The sequence below is a fragment of the Vanellus vanellus genome (assembly GCF_965231255.1).
Source record: "Vanellus vanellus genome assembly, chromosome: 7".
Taxonomy (NCBI): domain Eukaryota; kingdom Metazoa; phylum Chordata; class Aves; order Charadriiformes; family Charadriidae; genus Vanellus; species Vanellus vanellus.
Window position 1 is genome coordinate 38,380,860 of NC_138912.1, and position 25,955 is coordinate 38,406,814.

The 25,955-nt window shown below is 44.9% G+C and overlaps 1 protein-coding gene across 1 annotated transcript; it reads left to right on the forward strand.

Annotated features, from left to right (window-relative positions):
- Nucleotides 1-587: 587 nt before the first annotated feature.
- On the forward strand, nt 588-25,231 carry OIT3 (oncoprotein induced transcript 3; the record flags this gene model as incomplete). The annotated part of the gene is made up of 9 exons (XM_082486773.1): nt 588-651; nt 4,232-4,606; nt 5,095-5,205; nt 9,107-9,229; nt 12,271-12,393; nt 17,155-17,315; nt 17,964-18,379; nt 22,759-22,858; nt 24,257-25,231. The coding sequence occupies 9 exons, from the start codon at nt 588-590 to the stop codon at nt 24,443-24,445; spliced, it is 1,662 nt and encodes a 553-aa protein (XP_082342899.1). The 3' UTR covers nt 24,446-25,231.
- Between the last annotated feature and the right edge of the window lie 724 nt (nt 25,232-25,955).

A 25,955-nucleotide genomic window follows, 5' to 3' on the forward strand; every position in this document is an offset into this window, starting at 1 on the left:
GGACATCCGTCTTTCACTTTGACTGATGTTCCCATTGTAGCTCTGCTCCAGGCACTCATCTGCAATCTCTGCTCGGAAGGATCGGTTCTCCTCCTTTGGCCACTATTTCCTGCAGTTAAGGCTCTCTAGCTGGTGTTTTCTGCCTGTGGGGAGCCATGAAGTCGTATGACTTGTGGAAGGAGCGGAGATAACAACAAGCACCCATCTGTTCTTCTTTTCCATCCCTTCGGGATGTCCGGGTGTCCCTGGTTAGAATTCTTCTCCAGATAAGATAGTGGAGGTGTCACTGTGGGGCGGTCAGGCCAGAAAACAATAGCGGGTTGAGTCCAAAAAACAAGATTGATCAGTAAGTACATCTCTGTTGTCAATAAGGGGCAGAACTGCTCTGTGGAGGTCAAGGCTGGAGCTGTAGCCCACATCCCTTCGGCTTCTTCCTCTGATAAACTCCCAGGAGAGCTGTCACACTTGCTCTTCAGAAAGCTTGTGGTCAGAAGCTCCACCGAGAGGAAGGCTGCAAGAGCCACAGCGTGTGCAAGGGCTTTCAAGCCTCTGTTACTTGAGTGGTATCTGTTCCTTGGCAGAGTGGGATGTTCCAGTACTTGTTCTTCTCTATCTGCTTCATCATCCAGTTGCAGCCAGTGTCTTCGATGGGTGAGTAAAGAGGCATTGCCTTCAAGCTTATTTCTATTTGCCACCTTTAAGGTTCATGCAGAGCCTTGGTATTCTTAGGTGAAAGAATGAAAAACGTGAGAAATATCCTGTTTCTTGGAAGGTGGTGTGAAATTCTTTCCAATTGGAAAGATCTTTCTGTCACAGAGGGTGAAGCCTCCCATATTGGGACAATCTCTACTGCCAAGGCACTGTGGGATTTTCCTCTCCCTCTGGAGGAGAGACTCTATGAGTAGATATTATGCTACTTTTTCACCTGCTTCTTTGACAAATCTTAAGTGAATTTAGTGTCATAATGCAGTGCTGCTCCTTTCGTTGCTTAGTCAGGCCACAGCAGAGACCTCCAGTTACACAACACGCGCAGGATTAATCTCTCTGCAGAATGGTGGGTTTATGAATGCTTGCTAGAGCCTGATTTGTCATCCAATTTATACACTAGCATGTCAGCTGGAGAACTAATGATATCATCAAGATTACAAATTGAAAAGCTTTACTTCATAGCTAATGCTTGTCAGGCTGAATTGCTCAGGCCACGCAAGAAGTGTTGGGGAGGAAAAAATTGAGCCAAGAAAAATGAAAAACAGAGGGGAGTTGGAGACAGTTATATGTCTTGTGCAAACCCCCCATGCTTTTGTTGTTTGGGGAGAAGAGATGAGAGGTTGATTGGTTGCTTATATATTTTTGTGGCCTCTTTTTTTTTTTTTTTTTTTTTCTTAAAAGCTCAGATTAATTTTCACTAAATTGTGCTGCCAAAGACTGCTTGGTGTCTGCAGGGAGGTTGGCTTAGGGCAGTCCTGGCAGTCTGAGGGTTGCCATAAGGGTCTGCAGTGTTCAAAAGTTCTGCTTTTTCTGCCTGTCTGCCTCCTCTTCACTCCTGCCTGAAGCTCTTGCAGAAATTAAAGATGGGAGGGTGTACTACCCCATTTCCCTGCTCCCCTTCTTCCAGCTGTCCCTGAGCTGCTGCATGTTCATCTCAGTAAATTTTGTCTTTATATTATCTTCTGAATGTTCAGGAGACTATGTGATCTCCCTAGATAAGTGTTTTCAGAGTCTGTCTACAAATAATATTTCATAAAGTTAATTATACTATATGAAAGCTAATGAGAGTGTGTGTATTTTTGGTGCTCCCCAGCTGGGAAACCGACAGGGTGTTCCTCGCTTCGCTTCATTTGGCTTTTAACAATACAAGAACCTTTTAATCTTAGTCAGTGAGTCACCCTAAGGCCATACCAAATCATCTTGTGGAAACCAAGTGAGTTACACTGAGGGAAGCCCAGAGGAAGCTCTGTTCAGCTGTGTGCAAAGGCAGGACCCATCTTTCCCTGTTGCAAGAAGTCAAGCAAGCTTTTGGAGGATGGGATTTAACAGTGCTGCTGCTGTCTGTGGGCAAGGGGAGGCATGGAGAGGTGGGTGAAATTGAGAGCTCACAGGGGCTCGTCTGGTGAATCTCATCAGCGATTTCCTTCTGTAGTCCCCCCTTCTGCTGCTCAGGAGAACTAAGGGCTGGTTGTGGTGGGGAGTGACTCTGCTCCTCTGTATATCTCATGAATTATGGTACTGGAGGTTCTCTGTAACCCAGACCTGCGCTCCCTGTGCCAGCGTGCAGCTCTTATGACTACAGCAGCTGCCCCTGCCTTTTATGCTGCATTCGAGGCCAAACAAAATGTGTCTACGGCTGAGGATGGCATAAGGATGTTTGTCAAGAGAGTTGTTGTATTTGTGAGAAGGTACAAGATAGCATGTCAGTGAGACAGATATTTACAGAGGTTGCATCTAAATAAGGGTGACTTGAAGCACTTGTAGTTCCCACGTCAAAGTCAGTGAAGCAAATCAAAATAATGAACCAAGAAGGTTTGTCTGCACCAGAGCATTCTAATAGATACAAGATAATGTCTCCCCCCACCCAAATTGCATCACCCTATTGCTTAAACAAAACAAACAGAAAGCAATTTTAGAACTTGAAAGGAAATGTGGTGTGGAAAGTACAGGGGAAGTTCCAGTCTGAGATGCATTTAATCAGAATGATTGGTTTTATTACCCTAATTCTATCAAATAGTAATCAATTTTCCTTACTCAAGACAGTGTTAGCATTCATTTTGCTTAATAGGGAATAGCTAGTCACGGTAAGTGGTGCTTGATCCAGGTATTAGATGTAAATGAAAATGAAACCTCTGGACTTTTAGTGAGGAAGCTGCCAAATTGGGGTTAATTAGGAGAAGACTGAAAATGTAATGAACACTTCAATTTTTCATTTTTTTTCTCCTTATGTTATTCTTATGTTTTAATTGTTTGCAGAAGGTTCAGAAAGGCCTCTGAAAAGGGACATGCTCTTTGAGCACTGGACAAACAGACACAGACATACCAGGAAGTGCATGTGTTTGTATCTTGCCCTCACAAACACTCACTTCACTCATAAACATCTAATCTCCTGTGGGTTTGTGGGCATGCAAGGACCATGACCGCATAAAGAGTTGAACATTTTGTTCCCCAGAAGGACCTGATTCAGACCTTCATGCTTTGTAGATTTTAAGATAATAAACAAAAAGATTTTGGGAAGCTGTTGTAGATGCAGGGAGGTGGCAACATCTCATAAAACCACAAGAGATACTGTGAATCATGGAGGTGGTTAGCATTTGGCAGAGAGGGAGGTGGGGGACAGAGTGTCTAAAGGAGACTGGGGCATGTGGACAGCGGAGAATAAAACTCCAGATAAATGGAGCAGAGTCTCTTTCTCCCACCTCACCTTTCTAAGCATGCACTCTTGGTTAGAGACAGCCTGCTGGGCTATAGATCAACTTCATTATGACCTGGGATAGTAGCTCTTATATTTAGCTGTTTAAAATTGTACTCTGAAGTGAGTAGGAACTGATAAATTATGCTTAGAGATTGCTTACAGTTATATAGAGGTCTAATAATTGAAATGGAATATTTTCTTTTTGTACACTTTAAGTGTAACATTTCTGTTGCATATCTTGCAATTCATGTTTTAACTGATGCTTTGCAAGGTGATCTCTGGCTTATGGTTACGGCAACTCAACTTTGAGGGCTATGGATGGATTTTTAGAGAGGCTGCGTAACTTGTTTGAGGCCTGGTCCTCTTCTCCAAGATGTGGACGAGTTACCAGTGACTTCAGGAGGGGCTTGCAGGTGCTCAGTTAGCATGTCGCCAAAGGGTGGATGTCCTAGGCTTTATCCAGTGCTTCCAAGACACATTTCCTATGGCAAAATCACTCCCTGCACCTCAAGTTTATTTATATTACTTTTTTTCCCGTGTCGTACTCTACAGCAGCTAAACAGCATGTCAGACTCTTGCATAATGGTGTAAGAGCTCTGTTAATTTACTTTTTCTTCCAAGACATTTAAGTTGAGCTGTCAGAATCTTCCATAAGGCAATTAGTTAGCTGGTATTGCTGTTTCTCCCTGGGGATCTCTATCTATCACAATGATTCTGTTAAGTCAGGAATAGAAAAAGAAATTATTTTGCATTCCTTGCAATTATCAGTCAACAACTTGATTTGATATCTACCAGATGTTCTCTCTTGTCTCTTGCTGCATGTCTCAGCCCTGGACCCTTGCTCTGCCTACATCAGCCTGAACGAGCCCTGGAGGAACACAGATCATCAGATAAACGGTTCCCACGGCCAGCCAACATGCGACAGTCAAATCGACGGGGAATGGTATCGCTTCACTGGCATGGCTGGCGATGCTATGCCTACCTTCTGCATCCCGGAGAACCATTGTGGCACCCATGCTCCCATTTGGCTGAATGGCAGCCACCCGCGAGAGTCAGATGGCATCGTCCCACGCCAGGCCTGTGCCAGCTTCAATGGGAACTGCTGCCTTTGGAATACCACGATTGATGTCAAGGCGTGTCCGGGCGGGTACTACGTGTATCACTTAACCAAGCCTAGCGTTTGTTTCCATGCATACTGTGGGCGTAAGTAACTGCTGAGGTTGCTTTTCTGAAACCCCTTCGTCCCTGTGATGCAGGAGAGGTAGTGAGCATCCATATACCTGAGAGAGTAGTGACTGGTTTCTGGCTTTCTCACCCAGAAGCGTGTCAGGTGATGCCGTGGAGGTGGTGGCCTGTCTATAAGAGATCGATTAGACTGTTTCACCTCCATGAATTCTAGCCTTTGTTCAGCTAGCGGAAATCTTCTGTAGCTGACCTGGCCACAGTGATTTAATGCTCTCTGTGGGCCCAGTGGTTTGTCTTGGCATGCTACCAAAGCCAAAATTTGCATCTCTGACTTACACTAATTAAACTAGATTGTTTCTCATCAGCTTCAGTCATTCAGCTTTTCTAGTGTGGGCTAGGTCTGTAACCAATGGATTAGACATAGGGCGTGAAGCTGTTGGTACAAATACAGTATTTTCAGTGCATGCTCAGTGGTTTGTGCTGACAACATTCTTGTTGTGCCCCAGATTTTTATGACATCTGTGATGTGGTGGATTGCCAGGACTCCTGCCTGGACACCAGTGACTGTACGTGTTCCCTGGGGACAACACTAGGACCAGATGGACAGACATGTCTTGGTAAGGGTAGAAATAACTTGTCGGTTATTGACGCTTTCTTTCTGCTTTGTTTTGTTGCTCGCATCTCAATCCATTGTCTCACAAAGCAGTATAAAAAAGGAAAAGTATTCTTAGAGAAGTTTTTCACCCTTGTTGCCTAGATCAGGTCTCTGATTCTGTAAATGGTTCCCCCCAGGGTGAGATATGACATCCCATGACTGAATACATTCTGGTGCCCCTGGAGCTACATAAGTACAGAGGCTGAATTTGCTTTCTGCATGGTCCAGCTGCTGAAGGCAGCAACTTCACTGTCAGTAGTGGAGTCTCTTTGCAAAATCATGGTTCAGCCTCATTGGTATTCAGGAATGGCTGTGCAGTCTGTCATTAGAGATTTCCTCTCGCCTGCTCTGTTGAATGCCTCTTTCCTCCAAGAAGTTTTGCTGGCTGGCATAGGGCCATGTGCTAAGCTTCACCATACTTACTGCCCTTGTAGGGCATTGTCCAGGGCCCAGGGTTTGAGGAGAGCCAAAGGATTGCAGGCCACAGCACAGCCTCAGTGGCTCTAGGCAGCATGACAAGGTGATATTCAGGGGCTCGCACTTGGTGACAGCGCAGGTAGAGACTAACAAGACTAGGAGGAAGGTGGAGGGCTGTAAGTGAGAGCAGAGCGGGGAACATGGGTTTCAGGGATTTGTGAGGGCATCCCCATGAACATGAGGTGAAGGACAGCTGTGGTTGTGTGTGGTGCTGGGAGGAGAGCAGCTGGGCAGCGAGGTCTTAAGATGGTCTGTGGGTGTTGTGGTTTAGGCCAATTAGGCAGTGCAAGGGGCTGTTGGGGAGCGGCAGAGCCACGCTGACAGATAAGAAGAGATGGAATGGAGGGAGAAAGGGATGCTAGTGTTTGGGGGAAGTGGGATCTCATCTTTGTCTTTGAGGCTTAATTTGGTAGAGGAGTTGACAGCAGAGTTGGTCCAGCAGGCTGCACTGCAAATGAGTTTCTTCCATACGGACTATAGCTGACAGAGCAGGTGTGGGTGGTTTCTTTCTTCACACTCCTCATGTCTGTGGGCATCAGGGTAGGGGCCACAATCGTTGCAATCTGTGGAGAGAGCAGCCTGGCCCTGCTGCATATTTACACTTGCTCACACCGATTCTACAGAACGATTTGCTAAAGCTGCTCCACATCTCTGCAGCTGAGTGGCTGCCTTAGCTTTCTCAGCTAATTAAAATCATCTGTTGGCTGCTTCTTTGCCAGACTTCCAAGCACAGAAGTGCCCTTGACAAGCACCAGTGCTCAACAAATGTGTGGCAGGCTCGCAGGGAAGGATTTCCTGCAGCAGGGAGGCATGCGGGAGTCCTGAGTCCGTCTGCATGTGCTTGGAGCTGCCTTCGTCCCCCTGCTGCCAGGCTAGGCAGGAATTGTGCACTGCTGCTTCTCTTCATGACAACCAGATGGCACAACACCTCAGCTGTAATAATCACACTGGTTTACCTACCTGCAACCTTTCTTCTTGTATGGCTCTCTCATCTTTCTAATGACTTTCTGTTATGCTGAGTAATTGTGCAATCATATCTGAGAGGAACTGTGCTGGCCTTCCAGAGAAACCAAATAAATCTGTACTAGCCTTTCCTATGCCTTTCCTATATGGAGAATATTCTTCCTTTCCCAGCTCGCCCTAAGAGGGGACTGAAGATGCTGCAGTAATGCTAAGCAGCTCTGTCTGTGAACCTTCCTGTGCTAGGCTGACTTCTCTTCAGTACATTATATGCTTTGAATCCCAGAGTAGAACTGCTGATCCCAAATTGTATTTTCATATGCAAACTTACTTAGGGGTTAGATTTAGGTCTTCGACTTTCTGTCATGGATCCACCGACTCAGTGCATTGCCTTTGACCTCTTGAATACCTGGATCCATGTTGGACTAAGCCATGGTTAAAATCAGTTCAGCAACTTTCCTGATCCAGTCTCAAGAAAACCAGCCTGTTTCTGGTTCTGGTTGTCACTGGTGTGGAAGAGCAAGGACAGATCTGTGTGTTGTAGAACTTGGAGGACCAGCAAGGTGAATTGCTAGATACGGTTCTTGACCAAGCCAAGCTCTAGGACCTTCTAACAGCATCTCTATGCCTTTGCCAGTAGCCCTTTACCTCTCCACCCTCTGTTTAGGCAGCTTTAGTTTTGTTGTTAGAAGGGAAAGTGTGGAGCCTGTCCCGTGTGAAAAGGGAAGGGCCTGTGTGTGTCTTCTGGACATGCTTCCTCCCTCCCAAAGCAGGGTACCAGCCATTTCTTTAGCTAAAAATATTCAATTTGCATCACTTGTGAAAGGACACACCACTACCAACTGCAAGCACTGTGTATGTGTGAGATCACTTATACTAAAGAGAGCTCATCTCTGACCTGTTTCTTAAAATGGTGTTTTTCTTTTTTTGTTGTGTTTGTTTTAAGCTTCTGACGTATAGTAAATGGTAACTTCTAAGCTGTTTTGGTGAAACCCCATGTGAACTTTGATTGATAACCTCAGCATTCTGGCCTGCCTATGAGAAATCGTTAGTTTTGTGGCTCAGCAATAGCAATGGCTGTCTTTCTTTTCTATTTGGTTCGCTTTTTGCATGCAGAGATTAAATCAGGTTGAAGAATGAGAATCTCAGAGAACAAAGTAAGTTTCAAAAAGAAAAAAAAAAAAGCAGCCAGGCATAGAGGAAATTTAATCTTTCAAACAGAGAAAATTAGGAGGAGTTTTCAGAGCTTTACCAAGAGATTCAAAAGCATCTGCTGTGCTTTTTCCTCAGTAAATACCCTCAGCACCCTGGAGGGCTCTAATGTAGAGCTGAATGCAGCCAGCACAGAAACGTGACACAGGTACTATTTATGGGTATATTGCTTTAGGTTATAAAAACTCAGTCCAGGCCCATTACAAGGTTATTCTGCAACCATTACTGAGTGTGCTCCTGAAAGTGTGGGATGCCGGCTCAGGCACTTCTCTTTCTTATGAGCTGGAAAGGTAGGTGCCACAGCTCTGTAGAGGGCTACGGAGTAGCAGGGCAGAGGAGGGAGGGTTGTCATGTGGCAATGAGGAACTGAGCTCTTTGGTACAGAGTGTCTAAGCAACTAATGGTTGAGGTGGCCTGTGTGGCACCAGCACCCAGGTTAGGTCTCACCATGATGAGCTGACACTTCTCTTCTGCAGGAACACCTGAGCCTTCCAGGGTATGGAACAGCCAGAGCTGGGTCAAGAAGCAAAAATAATGAAATTTCTCATGATATGACTTTTCTTGGGGAAGCTTCATAGTGTTCATTAAAGTGTTTTGATTTGATTTAGCTTTGTTTATATGTTTACAGCTGGTTTTCATTCTTTTTTTTTTTTTTTTTGAAATAAAGGTTGAATCATTTAAAATTGCTGTAGGGTAGTTGGCCACGTGTAGCAGTAGCAGGTGTGATACAAAAATAGATAGAGTTTATTTTTGACTGATTCTGGTATTCACCTAGTTTTACCACGCAGTGAAGTCATGTTAACTCCATTTTAATGTCTTTGTGAGTGGAGTAGAGCAGAGTTTAGGATGAGAAGATAAATGAAAACATGAACTCCCCAGCACATGGAACCAGTTTGGAAGTTTCCCAGTGGGACTGTGTCCATCTTCACTCCAAAATGGCTGCTGTGTGCATGCTGTCTTTCCCCTTGTGTCTGCTTTGTTCCTGAGGTAGACACAGCATGGCAAAGCACTCTGCTCCTGTCAATAGATAGTGGTCTTTAGCATTTAGTGGTGATTACTCATTTCTGTTGCTCTAATCCAGGTCATGAGGCCAGGAAAGCCAGTCCATGGTCCCAGTCCAATCCCAGTGCTCCCATGTAGCAGCCTCTTTTTGCCAGCAGTGTGTTTACCAGAAGCGTGTTTTGATAGTGTGGTGGTTTTTGTTTTTTTTTCAGATGAAAATGAATGTGAGCAGAACAACGGAGGCTGCAGTGAATTTTGTGTTAACCTGAAGAACTCCTACCGCTGTGAGTGTGGGATCGGGCGCACGCTGGGAAGTGATGGGAAAACCTGTGAAGGTGAGGTTTTGGCTATCGCAGTCTGCTGGAAACAATATAAATCATTCCCCTTCCCTTGCAGCACTAGTTCTCCCTTGGCTCCTTGCAGCTGGGATTAAATGTCACTCATATCACTTCTGTGCTTGCCAGTGGGGTTGTTACTGAAATACCCTTCTAATTAAGCAGAGAGGAGTCTCCTTGTTGTTCTCCCTGCCTCGTTCATTTCTGTTAGGATTTGCTTGTATTTATCTGCATGCGAGGAGAGGCAGCAGTGGATCTGGAAGATTGGTTGTCCAGACAGAACTAGTTATTGCTGGAGATGCTGGGATTTGGCTCTGGAGATTTGCACGATAGTTGTGTGTTGGTAGATCTAGCACTGCTTGGTTTTGACAGCTAGCATTAGGTGTGGGGTAGTGTCATGACGTTAGATGAGAGTATGAGGATCACTGAAGGTCCCAGGCTAGAGATGGAGGATAGAGGGTGCCAGTCTGTAACCAGAAGCTGGATTTGAGATTAGGGCTCCATTTTGACTCTTTGCTTTTTTTTTTTTTTTTAAGTGGTTTGTGGGCTCTGCTGTGTGAAGCTGCTACAGTTACTTCCCAGTTGTGGCACAGCCAGGTTGAAAACCCTTGATAAGTTTAGAGTGGTAGCTTAGCAAGGGCTTAAAGACCAAATTGTAGGTTTGACCTGTTGTCACTAACAATGTACAAACATCTTTGAGCAGAAATAAGAAAAACCAGCAAAAATTGACCCGTGCATTGATGTTTTCTGTGGTCAGCTGTGAAGAGCAATGTGTGCCCTCATAGACAAAGCTGATCTGTTGTATGTTCACAGGTACTGTGTGGCTTCAGACAAGAATAATAGCTACAGATGTGCCTCACTTTCAAGCTACTCAATTGCCAGAACTGAATACATCTGCAGCCTGCATGCAACCTTACATTAGCTGCTGCATGGCAGACATCCCTAGTGCAGGGGGAGAGAGGGATTGCCATTGTATTTTGGGGCTGGACTCCACCCTTCTTTATGGTTCACTGACGGCTGGCTCAAAGCTGCAGTTTTTGTTGCTGTTTTTCCCCCTCTTTGATACCAAAACACATTTCATCTCACTTCTGTGAAAATCTCCTCTCCGAGCTCTGTTAATAAACATCACTCATCCAGACAGTGACACTTCCCTGGGAAAAGCTGCTGTGCAGAGTGCTCCTTAAGTAGTTGTTAAGTTGTCTAGGGCCAAAAATGATCTGTGGGCTTTGTCCCTTCCACATCCAGCACTGAGCTGGTGGGGTGTCACGTAAACCAGCTGTGCTACGTGGCATTTTTTATTCCTGAGCTCTTCTGACAGGGCTGGAATAGTCTGTGCTTGGAAACTCATTTGTTTTTGGCGTTCCCAAAGTTGGATTGTAGGGCCTTTGATATATCATTTAACTTCCACTTCTGTGAAAAGGATGGTGCTTTTCTCAAGTTTAACACTGCTGCTGAGGATTTTTACAATCTTGTTAGTGAGTTTTATTTCTAAAGATGTGTCCTTCGCTTTATGAGCCATTAGAGTATGTGATTTACTTGTGAGCCACCTCACAGCTGTTGCTTTCAGCAAATGCAGGAGATTTAGCTTGATTACACGAGCTGGTGAGGCTGAGTAGGGTTAGGAGTGTCTCAAAATTTCCCTTGTAATGCTTTTACCCATGTGGCGTGTTCAGGCTGTTGTTTTCCAAGCAATGTGTGGGATTGAGTATGGGATTTCCATTATTTTCTTTACATTTCAGTGAAAACCACACAGTCATTTCTGATGGCAAACTTAGGGAGAAATATTTTCTATTTATATATAATATTTATTTATATTTATTTTTATATTTATATATATTTATGAATATATAATTATATTTTTATATTTATATATTTGTATTTATAATATTTATATATTATATTTATAATAATATTTTCTATTTATATATATTATATTATATGTACTGTTGTTTTACTGAGAACATCTAGTAATATTCATCCTAAAAGGTTTAAAAAAAAAAAAAAAGCAGTGAGGGTTATTTAAAAAAAATAAATGACGATACTATTATTTTCTTTATAATAGAAATCAAAACCAACTGGAAATGGCCTTACTTGCCTTAGATTTTCAAATTCAGGATGTATTTGGATGACCTTTCAGGCTCTTTTCTGCAGCTGTAGTTGTTAGGAACATGTTTTACACGAAAACTCAGATCCCTAGAGAATTGCCTCACCTGAACAGAAAAGATGTAAGACAAGACATGACAAATCCCCCAATTAGCTGTTCTGCCCTGTCTCCTCTGCACTTTAGAATGGGGGGAAATTAGGAGGGGAACTGACCTTACACTGTGAACTTGTGTCATTCTGTCTCTGTGATAATGCATCTCAGGATAGCCAGCCTCGAAGCCTAAAACTCACAAACTAGCAGAATTCCTGCTAAACAAACTTCTACGAGCAGAGTTTCATCCTCAGCCTACAAAGGGGATGCAAGAATCTGCTATGCCTACTTCCATCGCAGCTGGGAAACCCACAGGCAAAGAGCATATCATCTTCTCTCTGGTGTTCCATGATGGGAATAGGAGCTGGCTACCTGCGAGTCTGTCCGCCACAAGACACCTCCCTTGCAAATCCCAGGGCTTTAATTCTGCTGATGACTAAGGGAGTGAGTACGCCTCCACATGGTAGAAGTTCTAAGAGGATTTCCCCCCACCTTTTTGAAGTAAGAAACAACACAAAAATTTCGTTTAAAAGGATGTCTCAGAATTTAGAAACGGCCAAGCTGAAGATTGCCTCTTCAGCCTTCTTATGTATGCTAGTTATAGCATGTGATTTAACTTGGTAAGCTTTTTCACAGAATTCCTTGTTAACTTCATGGTGAAATAACAAACACAGGAAATTGTACAATTAAAAATAGGTTTCCACCGCATTTTCTTGGAAGCAAGCTCTCACCATGCTGTTGCCTTCAAGCTCTGTGTTGGTCATGCCAGGAGTATATGTTGGGGCCTGCGTAGCTGTCACGCAGCTGCCTGAGGAGCAGGGTGTGCTGATTTTCCTTTCTTTTGCAGAAATTGAAGGCTGTCACAATAACAATGGAGGCTGCAGCCATACCTGTATTGAAGTCGAAGACACATACCAATGTGAATGTCCGAGGGGTCTTGTTCTGTCAGAAGACAATCACACTTGCCAAGGTAAGTCAACAAAACCTCCCCCAACAACCCTCTGACACCAAAAGTATGTCTGAAGGAACTTTTCTTCATGTTTTTGTTGTGTTCTCTTAGTCTGTCCTTTCCAGTTTGGCTTTGTCATTAATGACGCATCATCCAAAACTGAGAGCCTGGAGACATTGCTTTTATTACCAGGCAGGAGAACAGAGACACAGGACCCAGCTGGGTGCATCTTGCATTCACAGGCGGTTTTGGCAGTGTTCACTTACAATTAAGATTGCTTAACATGTCCCATTATATTGCTCTGTTTCAGCTGTGCATGCCTTTGACAAATCTATGCTATTAGAACTGAAATTTTCCGTGCTTCAAACTGGGCTTTTTAAAATTTCAGCTGAAGTGGTTCATTCCCTTCCAAAAATAGAGCTAGAGAGGTGGTTTGTTTGGTTTTTTTTGCCCAGGTATCTCTGTAGCCATTCCAGTAAGCATTCCTATGTCTTGAAGCAGGGCACTAGTTCTGATAGTAGGTGTTTCTGCTGTCCCTTGGAAAAGTGCCCGAGATAGCATGTGAAGACTGACTGTTGCTTCTGCTGCACAGAGGCAAGAGCAATGTTATTCTTGGAAGACCTTCCATCTGAACTTTACTCAAATCTTGCACAGGGAGTCCTTCCTGCTGACTCATTTGCACCTATAGCTTGCACATGGAATAAGCGTGTTCCCTGTTTTGAGTTTGCAAGAGCCGAGTGAGATTTCCTTTGCAAATACATCCAGGCTCCCAGGGGTCAATTTAGCTCTGCAGCAATGAGCACAGGGAGCAGATCAGGGAGAAGTTCCTGAGGGCATTGAGAGTTAAGCAGAGGGTCTGTAGCTCCTCACGCAATGACTTCTTATAATCTAGGACTTCACCCAGGATTCTTCTGGGTCTCATGGTCCCAGAACTACCTGAGCCTCTGAGGTGCCAGAAGCATCGAGCAGCCTGTGTGTCTTACAGAGACGTCTACTATGATCTGCTGCTGCAGGGACATTCAGTCAAAACTGCATGTTGAGGAGAGCTATGTGGGTGCATGAAAGACAGAGGTAATGCTCTCTTGGGCCTTATCTGACTTGCCTGGCCTCTTCTCAGACCTGTCAGGCTCAGCACAAAGCTGGAGAAGGTACACTGCTGCCCTGGTAGAGACAGACCTCATAGCTCTCTGCTTGTGTTCTGCCTTGGTGGGCCCATGAAGAACCTGTGCAGTTGCTTTCAGACATTTCCGTGGGAATTCGCTAATGGGCTGGACTCAGGCCATAGCCAGAGCAGGATCCAAGATGCAATAAAAGGGAGCCTGTCATGGGCTAATTCACTTGGGCTTTAGATAAAATATCGATAAGCTGGTGTTACCTGGTGTGCTCCGAACCCCCTGCAGTCTGACATGTTACAAAGTGCCCAGACATCAGTTAGAGGAACAGATTCAGACTTCATGGTAGTCAATAAGGCAGGTAGGTATGCCTCAGAGGGGAAGTTGGAATGGTTCTACCTGATGAAATTTCTGCTTTTTAAGCTTTTTAGGAATGCAGGGCACTGTTTTCAGGGGTGAACACTGCACCCTTGGGATTCAGTAGTGCTTACTGCTCCAGCAGAGAGCCAGGTGGGGAGGAGGAGATGGAGATTTCCAAGAGCTGTGATTATACTTACTGATTGAAGGTCTGATTGATGGATACAGGCAAGAAAAGAGCAATGTTCTTCAATTCTGGCTCCCTGAGGCAACCCCAGCAGGGTTAGAAGACCATGCATTTCCCAGCCAGTGTTTTTGCTTCTTCTGACAGCGCTAATGAGAGCAGCAGCACCACCGGGTGCCAAGCTGGGGCTTGGGGTACAGCGTCTCATAAAGCAAAATTGCTTGTTCTTTTGTGTTTCATGAATTTATGTCTGCACGCAGTGGTCTGCAATTTTGAGCCGATATGACAGAATATATCTGGAACTGTTCCACACAATTTTTTATGGCATCTAATCAGGTTTATAGTGGTGCAATTAACAGTGCAGGGTAGGCACAGTTGCCTGAAGCAATTGGATCTGCAGCTTATCAACCCTCCTCTGCACTGTCTCTTCATTCAGAACAAACATTAATAATCTTCCACAGAAATCACAGTCTTGGCTGCAATTTTCCCACAAAGATACCAGCCAGGGAAATACTTGGAATTTTGCAGACCACCTGAGTACCCACCTCTTTCTGAAGCGTGGCAGTGAAAGGCATTTCTCTATTCTCCCATGCCCAAGTCTTATGTGCAGTTAAGCAGGGTACAATGGTGTAGTTTATTTGTGTTTGTAGCAATGGTTCAGGGCTCCCCAGCACCAGAGAACCTGTTCTACTGAGCAGTCTATGCAAAAAGATAACCTCTGCTCCAAGCAGCTTTGAAAGGCCAAGGAAGGAGCCACAGGGTGGACAAAACATGGTGCCAACAACAGCAGACAGCAAAATGAGTGTTGGACTCACCACAGAAGCTTCCTACCAGTGTCAGGATACTTGCAGGCATTGGTGCAGAGCTGAGTTTCAAGTGGTAATGAGGGGGCTTTCCCAATACTTACAGATACTCTGCGGTGTATGAGGGTGAAGAACTGAAATGTTTGCCTGGCAAAGACTAGGTGAGGTTCTCAGGAGCCTCGCAGGCTGGGGTGAGCCTGGGGCAGGGATGCAAGAGATGGGTGCTGGCAGCAAGTCAGGAGAGCGCAGCTCTCTGGATGTAAGTTGTGAATAAAAGTGGATTCCTTGGCACCCAGGATAACTCATTTCTGCTGGGCATCTCAGTCTTGGCAGTCGGGACCTCATCCCTTGCCCTGGAATAACATGTCTGCGTATAGTCAGGCTACCTTGCCAGTTCCTTTTCAGCTCCCCCTCTAATGCTGTTGCTGGCAGTCTGTCTTGGGGGAATCAGGCCTGCTCAGAGCTGAATCACGCTGGTGCACGCAGTCTCTCCGCTTGCACCACCGTTGTTAAACTGGTAGAACTGAAACACTGTTCTCAGTATTGATTACTCTTCTGTGTACAAATGTCTAGGGTGGTTTGAATTACATTACCAGTTACTCTGAGATCATTAGTATAAGTAGTTTCCCAGAGTGTTTTCCCCAAATGGTGATGAGTTGGCTTGAATCAAAAGTGGATCTGCTCACAGGTTTCAGTCACTTGTTTCTGTGCCCAGGTGCAACTCCTGCAATGCTAGAGCAGAGGTTAAATAGGTGTCTCCTCTTTCTTCCCCTTTGTGCCAAAGACATTTAGATACACAGTTACCCTGAACCAAAATGGTCCTGAACTTTGGAGAATTGCGGTTGGGATCCAAACTCTCTTGCCCTGAATTACACCTTTGTAAAAGCATTAAATTTTCTTATTCATCAAAGAGTCACTAGAACAGTGATGCTTTAAATCCACATTGAGCCAATCAGTTCTCCAAAGGATATTTATGGCTGCATTGCACTGTGTTTCTTAAAGTCCCTTTGTCTCCTTGTGAGCTTTGCCATTTGATATGCTCAGTTATTCCCACTTGCCTTCTACTGTGGATGGAGAAAAAGTTAAGGTGATTCTTAGTTCTTTAATTTTCTGTTCTAACCCAGCAATGTCATTATGAGAGCATATTGCTTTGGGCACACTGCATACATTTTAGCATATCACCTTGAAAAGATCAACTTTTAATAAAAAATGCTCCCTGCAGGTACGCAGTAGCTGTTACAAATACCTTAGCTGGGAGAGGAGAATTTTTTAAGGGGGGTAAAAGGCATGTTTTAGCAGTGTGCCTTGTATCCAAGATCCATAATCCTGGATTATATAATGAGGATGAAAATTAAGGGGAGGGAAATCATATGAATGTCAAGGATTGGGACTGTAATTAATTTTAGGAGAAAGCTTGGGGAACTAGTATATTTGCAGAAAGTTTTGTCATGTGATTTTAAAATATGATAAATGGAAATTCTGGAGGGTGTTTGTTTTTCTGGCCGAGAAGAGACCAGAATATATGCACCAGTATGCTTGTCCTGTATCTAACTGAATAGATATGTATAGACCCAAGGAATATATATAGCAATTACTTTTTTATTGAAGATTATTCCCTCTTCTTTCCTTTTTCATTTTGTCCAATATCTATGTTTTCTCCATTTCTTATGTAATGAAATTTTAATTTAAAAAGTTCACCTGGAGATCTGTACTAAAATTCAAAAGTTGGAAGGTGGAATCAGTGAGCTAATTGGGTTTGTTTGTCAGAGCTGGGTTTATTGGTTATAAAAATATTATTATGGCATTCTGAGGTGCTTCCATTTTGGCTCAGCATCTATATGGAATTACTCTGCCTTGTTTTGACATGTCCTGGGTTTGATGTAAAACCTGATAAAGGGTCTTAAAAAATGGCTTTGCCTGGGGTGCTCTGAATTTGATATCTGTACCTGGGAAAGGCGCTTGCCAGGACATAGCAGTGCAAGAGAGATCTATCAAACCTGTGCTTGAGTATTAAGTATAGCTGGAAAAAATGTGTAGCTAAGTTTCTGCTGCACGTATAGCGGTCATCTTCATCGTCTTCTGTGGTGTAACCACACCAGGAGAATTTCGGGCAGTGGTAGCTTGGGAGGTTTGTGTTGTGTAGATGGGAATGTAAGATAGGTAGTTAGATTACTGTTGTTAGATAGTATCATAAACCTAGCATAATGATTGCCCTTTGTTTCTTCCAATAGTAGTTGATGTATATCCCTTCCTCACCTCCCCAATATACTCGTGCTCCCTGATAGTTTTGTAGTGCAAAGTGTTATTCTGGGGACTTTCCTTGTAGTGCCAGTGCTGTGCAAGTCCAGTTCTATTGAGGTGAGCATCCCAAAGGACCTGGTTGGAGGCCTGGACCTTTCCCTCATCAACACTTCCTGCAAAGGAGTATCCAATGGCACTCATGTCAACATCCATTTCTCCTTGAAGTCCTGCGGCACTGTCGTAGACGTATGTATACCCACTGCTGTCCTGTCTTTTGGGATCTCTCTGATTTGGGGACTTGGCTATGGCTTACTTGGGGAATGAAGTTGATTTAGCTGTACCAACAGAGCAGTTTCCAGTGTTGCCATGTAGCTGGCCTCAGACTAGACCTGGGGTGGCATCCCAAAGTAGGGGAGCTTGTTCCATTTCCTCCCCAGTGGTGTGAGTCTGTCAGCAAGGGCACTGCTTTCTGCGCACCCAGCACTTCATAGAGGCAGCTTCATCATCGTTCTGGTGCAGAAAGCGCAAGTGGTGTGACTCTTCACCCTCCTGTTGAGACAGAATCTGGTTCCCCCAATAATGTTTCAAAGGTTATACTGGCAACTGGTCAGAAACCAGAGAGCTCATCTTAGCAGATGGGTAGTAACTGGAAGCAAATTCCTCTGCTTCACACAGGAATACAGTGCATTAAAAATGACAGCAAACTGATACAGCCCCTTAGATCGTAGGTTAGGAAGAACATCATTCTGGTCGTAGCATATAACTTCACAAGCTGTCCTTTCAGTGGTTAGTGTCTGGGTTTCCCGAACAAGGTAAACTCAGCTGCTAGTCTGAACTCAGAGATGTCTTTCTCAATGACCTCCCTTTTCCCTTAAACTACTTTTTTTGCTGCAGGTAATAAATGACAAAATCATTGCCACCAATCTGGTGACTGGCTTGCCAAAGCAGACTCCAGGAAGCAACGGGGACATCATTGTCCGCACCAGCAAGCTGCTGATCCCGGTGACCTGTGAGTTCCCACGCCGGTATACCATCTCTGAAGGTTATGTGCCCAACCTCAAGAACTCGCCCTTGGAAATCATGAGTCGCAACCAGGGCATCTTTCCCTTCACTCTTGAGATCTTCAAAGACAAAGACTTTGATGAACCCTACAGGGGTGCACTTCCCACCCTCAAGCTTCGGGACTCTCTGTACTTTGGGATTGAACCCTTGGTACATGTCAATGGACTAGAGACACTGGTAGAAAGCTGCTTTGCCACTCCCACCTCAAAAATCGATGAGATCCTAAAGTACTACCTGATTCAAGATGGGTGAGTTCACTGTTCCCTCTGTTGCTGGCTATTAGATGGGAATTGACAGTGGGGCTAAGTTGCATTGCCTGTGTGACGCAGGAAACGCTATCCACAGCAGCCTATCTGCTGTGTTCCTCACAATCACCAGTACCTAGGCCATCAATCTGAAACCACCTGCCCCATCAAAAGTGATTGGGAGAAACAGTGGGAGGCAGTGAAAGAGGTTACTCCAAGTGTGGCCTTTACAGGGCATATTTCCCTGTAACTAGCTTTGTGGATAATTGAGTTGGCTCCAGTAGAAACGATAGCCTTCCTGATATCCTCTCTCTGCCAGCCTGCAGAGTGCCAAACCAATCGGCACAACCCCCTGATGGCTGTGTGCCACTGCCATGCAGCAACTGGAGCAAGTTTCTTAATTTTCCCATTTCCTTTTATTATAGCATGAGCAAGAAGACTCCATGGCTGGTCCTGGTTGGAGCTCCGGGAGCTCTCCTTGCTTTGCTCTCTGTCTGATGCCTGTCAGTGCAATAAGCTTAGGGTCCCTCAGTTTGGCTGTAATTTTCTGAGGTGTTTGGGTTTAGTGATCATTCCAGGATATGCTAGTAAAAAACTCGGGGTGGCTCTGTGGGTTCACTGTAACAGGTTTTCTGTCAGAGGTTTGGGGAGCATTTTTGTGGTCTCTGCTGTGGCTCCTATGATGACCCCTGTTTTCAGATACTTGTTTGGGTGCTAACATGGGTAGTGCCATGGTGCAATGTTGCTGTGGAGTGTTTGCATCCAGCAGCGCCTGGCAGCTCAAAACCAGACAATGCTGTGGAAATGTCACAGTTGGGAACCCGTCTGCTATCCTCTAGTGAGAAAGGCCAGCCAAAGTAATATCTAAGACATACGCAAGTGTCATAGCCTGACAGTCAAGGGCCTGTGCTTGTTTAAGTCCTGTATTCTGTCTGCCAGTCCACCTAATGAGGACAACAATTATTTTTTCAGCTGGCAGGCTAAATCATCCACTGTTACAGCTGGTGATGACAAGTCCTGTGTGATTGTCTTGTAGCAAAAGGGTCCTGCAGAGTACAGTACATAAAAATACTGTTTTCATTTCTTTCTGACAAAGGTTTCAGCATTAACTTGCTCTCCCTCCATCCTAGGCTGCAGTCCTTCTGTGCCTGACATTTCTGGGGTTTATAAGTGGATTTGTATGGAAGGATTGATTTATTGACTCCCCTTCACAGAGTCAAGGCTCCAAACGTTCCTTCATTTCTCACCATGAGTGAAATGATGGGATTCAAAACTGTGGCCAAAACCTGAGCCGAAGGGAGAAGGCAGAAAATGTCATCTCTTGAATTCACTGCAGCACCACTTGAAGGATTTATGGCACCAGCAGCCCCTTTGGTACTGTTATCCTGCAGAGGGCATTAAAACTTCACCAAAGGGAAAAGAGGGCTGGAGCCTCATCCAGCCTGCTCTGCTCTCCAGCCATCACTGCAGGCCTCGGTGTCCCCAGACATGGCAGACTGTGCGCTGTGCTGTATTTAAGTTGAACCGCTCACTTAGACCAAAGGCTAATGATGTGCTATTTAGCTAACTGGAGTTCTTTGTCTCTCAGTGTGCTTGCAGCAATTAAAAAGTAAAATTAGCTGAATGCGCTGCTGATTTGTCCCTGCTCCAGACAGTTCTGTAATAACCCAGTTTTCTTCCATCAACCCAGCCCCAAAAGCCCAAGGGAATAAAGATGGGATTTTTAAATCAGTTTGATTGTGTAGGATCAGACCTGCAGGAGTTAACTGCAGCTTCCAGAAGGGAAACACTGTTTAAATTTGAGGGAATATACCTTAGACTGGAGGATAGGAAAATTCTCTCTCCTGCTTTCTTCCCTGTGAATTCCCTGCTGTCTCCACTTGGCAAGAGGTGGGAGCCACCTTCTGTGGGACTCCTCAACCCTCTCCCTATGCTCATGTGACCGCACTGGAAATCAGGATTTTCCCAGATCCCTCCCTGCTGTCTCTGTAGTACCCTGTACTGCTGCTAGCCCAGGCAGCCAACCCCAAAGCAGCTCTCCTGCTTCTGATCTTGTTCTTCCTCTTTCTCAAAACAAAAATAAATAAAAAGCATTGACTGATTGCACAGGCGATAAATATTGCAGCTCTCTGGGGCATCTGGAGCAAGGTCATGCCACTGAGGGCGATCCATTGTAAGCTGATGTGGTCAAGAGCTGCGATTTGTCTGAGAATTACGTGGTTAAGGCAGTTCCACTGCAAGGCTCATCTTGTTACTCCTGGGGCTGCCCCTTGTTTGCAGGCTGAGGTGGTTATTTTGTTCTTTAAGCCCTCCTTTCTACCTTCCAGCCCCCCAATAAGAGGGTCAGAGCACAGCTTCTATGGCACAGCCACTGTCTGCTCCCCTAACCTAAGCACATTATGCACAGGAAAAGGGTTATTTTCCCTGTATCCTGGCCAGGGTCGCCCGTTCTCCTTCCATATCTGTACTCCCTGCCCCTTCTCACCCCTCCAAGGTGGGAAGCGGGATCTGGGGGTTTCCTAGGAGGGTGGGACATGGTATACCTCCTCCCCCCCCAATGCTGAAGAGTTTGACCCTGTGACTTGGAAGGTTTCTGAGCTCTTTGTCATGCCACAATGCATTTGTTGGAACCCTCCGTAAGAAACACTTAGGGTCATAGTAGGGGCTTATTGTATCCCTGGTTCCTCCTTGTTGTTCTTTGATTTTTCCCTCTCCCTAGACCCAAACCAGTAGGTTTCCTGTCACTGGTGTGGTGAACCTTTGGAAAACCTGCAATTTAGGAGTCAGTTTGAGCCAGTGTCTAAGAATCATCCTGTTTATAGGCTCACAAATAAGGACATAACTATGAGTTGGCACTTTATGGCCCCAAAGCTCGGCCAGTCACTTATGAAAAGTCTTTAACTGTCATTCTTTACAATCAGATGCCTTCAGGAATGCTACTTTTAAGAGCAGTTTTATCTTAAACGACTTAGTAACATCTAGTGTTTGGCCTCAAGGGGGAAGAATCTGTGTCAATTTTTCTAGATGCACAATGTTAATTTATTAGCTTCCCTTGGATGGCTTTTTATGTTTGTCTCCCAGGCAGGTTAACTAGACAAGCGCTGCAGACAGGGATATCCCTTTGGACCATGACCTCCACTGGCTGAAAAAAGCTACAGAAACACATGGTGGTGAAAATAATGCTAGGATCAGACCAATGCTTAGGGCTGCCATGAACATACACTGTTCTACGTACGTAGCAGAAGGGCGATTCTGGGAGGGATTGCAGTAAGCTGCCGCCCACAGAGCCGAGTCAGCTGAGCAGTATAGAGATTTCCAAACACACATTCTAGTGAAAGCAGAGCTACATATAGATGTGGGGTTTGCTGCTGTTTGATATTCGAACATGTCAAATGTCGGCATTTCTGACAATGCCTTGCATATTTCTGGTGTAAAGATGGAAGCTAAAGGTAGCTGCAAGAGTAGGACTTTCAGCTGTCACACCCGTTACCTCTTGTCTCTTCTACCACCACTTTTTTTTTTAATATCTTGTAAAGTCCACATTTCTGGAATCAACTTGCTAGAAAGGACAAGCTGCATTGTAATGCAATATAAAAGCAGCATCTGGGCCTCTCAAAATGCCTCAGGCTTTGCAATAGGCAGCAGTAAATATCAGGTCACCATAAATTTTTGTCTTGCTGTTTCTCTGTCAAACTCTAAATAGGCTGTAATAGTTTATAAATAGACTGCACCTGAAATGTAACTTTTATAAAAGTAGTTTATTTTCTTGCAGTTCTGTGACCTCTCACATGACTGTATAGTGCTAGTGATGGAGAAATTGAAATTGTGATTTTTAGCTGTAGTGAATTTGAGCTGTCTGATCAAGTCCAGCAGGAAGAAAAATGTAAATGATGTAAAGCAAAGTAGATCTTGATTTTTTTTAAAAAAATATCGTCAGTGATATTTTAGTAATGTAGGTAGCAGCTTATTTTAAGTGTGATTTATGTGCATATATATGTGTATACAGAAAGTACATAATACATTACATACTGTATAACAGTTCTGTTGATCACTGCAGACTGTTGCACAGGAAGGTGAAATGAGGACAAACTTGCCTGCAGCTCTCTGGCAGTCCCTCTGCCGAGGGGACTGGACCATGTCCTGCCAGCTCTCTGCTGCTGAGCTGTTCGTTGTCTGGAGATGCTATTATCATCGCTGGTGTTTTTCCCCATCATTCCTGAATTTTCTCCTGTGGCCAAACAGGAAGTAACAAGGATGGTAGCCTAGCTTTAGACAGCCAAGCCCTCCTTTCCTTTCTCTGGTTAAATAGGGTGGGATGTTTTTTCTCTTTCTTTTTCCATTTCTGGGAAACCCATTAAAGCCCATCCTTCTGCTTTCCTCAGTTGCGTTTCTGATGATTCGGTGAAACAGTACACGTCAAAGGACCATCTTGCCAAGCATTTCCAGGTTCCTGTGTTCAAGTTTGTGGGCAAAGACAACAAGGTAAGCTCAAAACCCACCTCTTGGATATTGCATCAGCCCTGCTGTGACTGAAGAGCCTCAGCACAGAGTTGGCTGTCTTACAGCACAAAAAGGAGAAATGGCTGGCCCAAGGCAGGTGCTGCTGTGCCTATTCCAGCATCTGTGTCTATAGCAGGTTAAAATCACTGTTGCTTCTAGGCTAGTCTTAGTGGGCCATTGTATGCTGGACAAGAAGAGCGTTCCCAGTCACCAAACAGAAACCTGGGGAGTTAGGCACATTATGCAGTGTCCTATTTTAAAACAAGACAGTCTATGGTTTTGAAGCTCTTCAACCTTCTATCTTCTCTAGCTCTTGTGAGTACAGATACCAGGTTTCCAGATACACCACACTGCTTAATTTGATGTGAAACCAGGCCGTCCAGGCTGGTGGCAGTCTGGGGCAGAAGCTTTGTAGTGGGAAGACAGTTAGTTGAAGGATAACGCCATTTTCCTAACACAAATAGTTTTCCTTTTCTGTGCTAAAAGAAATCAGGTCTTTCAGTCCCTGTTGTTATGCTCAGCCAATGCTGCTTGTTCCAAAAACTATAAAGTGCCTCTTCAGCTCCTGGAGAGCCTCAGTAGGGTTAAAACAGGTGAGATCTTTCAAAATTCAGAAATTTCACTTGGCTGTCTGATTGCCACTGCTGCCTCTAACCTGCATCTTCCTGGCCTGTGCAATGGATTTTGCTTCAAACCTCACCACTGACCAAACATTCACAAATATTTGCTTCCCTAATTGCTGCTTGCAGGGATCTTGCTTGATCTTCTTGTCATTTAGAGGGCAGGGAGCCATGATCCTGTCACTGTCTGCCTTCACTGTGCAGAAAGAAAAGGCAGCTGTCTCCCTTCCCTTTGTGTCCTCCTTCTCCCCTCAACGACCAGTCTTAGCCCCTCATCAACTTGCTGTTTCCTCCTTTGCCCCTTGGTCTCCTAGCTTTATGTTTTCTCAGCTCATGTCAAATTCTCTTGCACGTTTCTATCAGTCCATCTCCTTGTGAGGCTTCATGCGTTCTTGGCCTGCTTCCTACCAGTCCATGTGAGCTCTTCCAAGCTTATTCCTGGCATTTTCATCCCTTCCTCAGGAGGATCATTTCATGCCTTCATGTTCCCTGTCTAGCCCTTGTCAAACAGACAAACGCCATGCTCTGTGATCTCAGCCGAGCACTCTGGAAAATGTGCCCTCTCTTGGGCACATAAGAAAACAGATGGAGCAGCCAGTTTGGCTGTGGATGGTGATGGTGGATAAGGACCTTGATGTGGGGACAGAAATGGCTGTACTGTGGGAATCGTATCACTCACGCTTTTTGAGAGCTGGCAGCATGGCCAGTCTGATTCCCAGACCTGCACCTTGACTTGGTCTGCTGTCTTGCCACCCTCCAGGAGGTGTTCTTGCATTGCCGCATCCTCGTGTGTGGGGCACTAGACGAGAGCTCTCGCTGCGCACAGGGCTGCCGGAGACGGGTGCGCAGGTCGGCTGCGATGGAGAAAGAGGAGGAGGAGGAGGAATCTGGTCACATGGCAAACCACATCCTGACAGGCGGCCCCATCAGAATCGACTTTGATGACTAAGACTCACCCACTGGAACGGCATCTCTGCCCGAGACCAACCTTCCTTATCAATGCCTTCTTTTGTGGTTGTTTGAGAAACAAGAGGTATTTGGTAAAGCCTCACTTGAACCTCAGGACTTTTTTCCCTAACTGCGTGATGATTATTTGTGAAGTATGTTGGGCACACAAGGCAGCCCTCTAAGTGCAACCTGGACTGCAGAACAGCTTGGTTTTTACCTGCGTTTCTTCCTAACAACCCTTCGGTTGAAGGGACTCTATGGCTTTGCAGGCCTGAAGTGTTACCTGACTTTGTCTTTCCCTGCATCCACCTGCAGGCTCCACAGGACTGTTTGTCCTTGACTAAAAAAATGTTATTCGAGCCCTTCTTTCATCAGGCAATACAAATAGTATCGTAGCTGAATGTGTTTGCTATGCACTTCTGTGAATGATGCTGAAGCTTTCGGATGTGCTGAGATTTTGGATGACCATTAATAAAAACATGTATAAAAGTATATATATCATAATGTGTAAGTTCCTTGGAGCTATAAAACAGTGGTCATTACAGGCAGCTAAAGCTCAGATTTATCACAGATGCATTTAAATGTTATTTTTAAATAGTAAAAGGTATTTAATGAAACGATTTTTCTAGTGCCTTTTGATAATTGCATGCAGTTTAACAGTGTTTCCTCTTGTATTTAGTGTATCATTATTTTTCTCCCTCTTCTCTCACCACCAAAACTGTGGTGTCTTTCGTAAGTGCTATAGCACCTTGATTGTAAGAAAAAGACCATTAAATATCTATAATCACACACCCCGCAACCTTGCGGCTTACCAAGTCTTTGTTTGAAAGTTGAAATGCATTATCCTGGTCTAGAGAGGCTGTGGCTCCAACAAAAGGGATTAGGGAAATGCACATTATGTATTTATAGTGATCATTTGTAATACGGGTAGTTCTTGGGACAGTGTTGTCCCCAGTGAGCCTGGTGACAGGAGATGTGGCAGCCTTGTTTGAGTGACTGTGTGCATTTGCAGTCCCCTGGTGGGTGAGAGCTGGCTAGAGACAAAATTACTGGTGATGGTGGCGGCATCGTGCTTGTCAGGGAATCCCTTCGGACCATCAGACTCCTTCCAAAGAAAATATAACAGATGATCAGCTCGGGCTCCCCTGGGCTTCATTCAGAAGCAGGAGTGCTGCGTGGTGAAGGATTAAAAATGTGGGGGGAAAGGAAGGAGGCACACAGCGAGCAGTGAAGGACAAAGTAGGAGAGGCAGGGCTGGGAGGGTGAAAGAGGAAGGATCTGTCTCTGCCGCTGGCTGTGGTACCGCAGTGTGTTCACAAGGTTTCCTGCATGAAGTTTCACAGTGCGCAGCTCTGTTCTGTATGTTTCTAAGTGTGCTGGAAGCCCCCTCTAGTCTGCATTACCCATTTTCTACTTTGGTTGGAAGCAGCCAAATTGCTGCCAAGGCCAAAATTTGTTGCTGTTCTCAAATGGATGGGGAGTCTGCTTGAAGGGACCATTTAGAAGGGAGC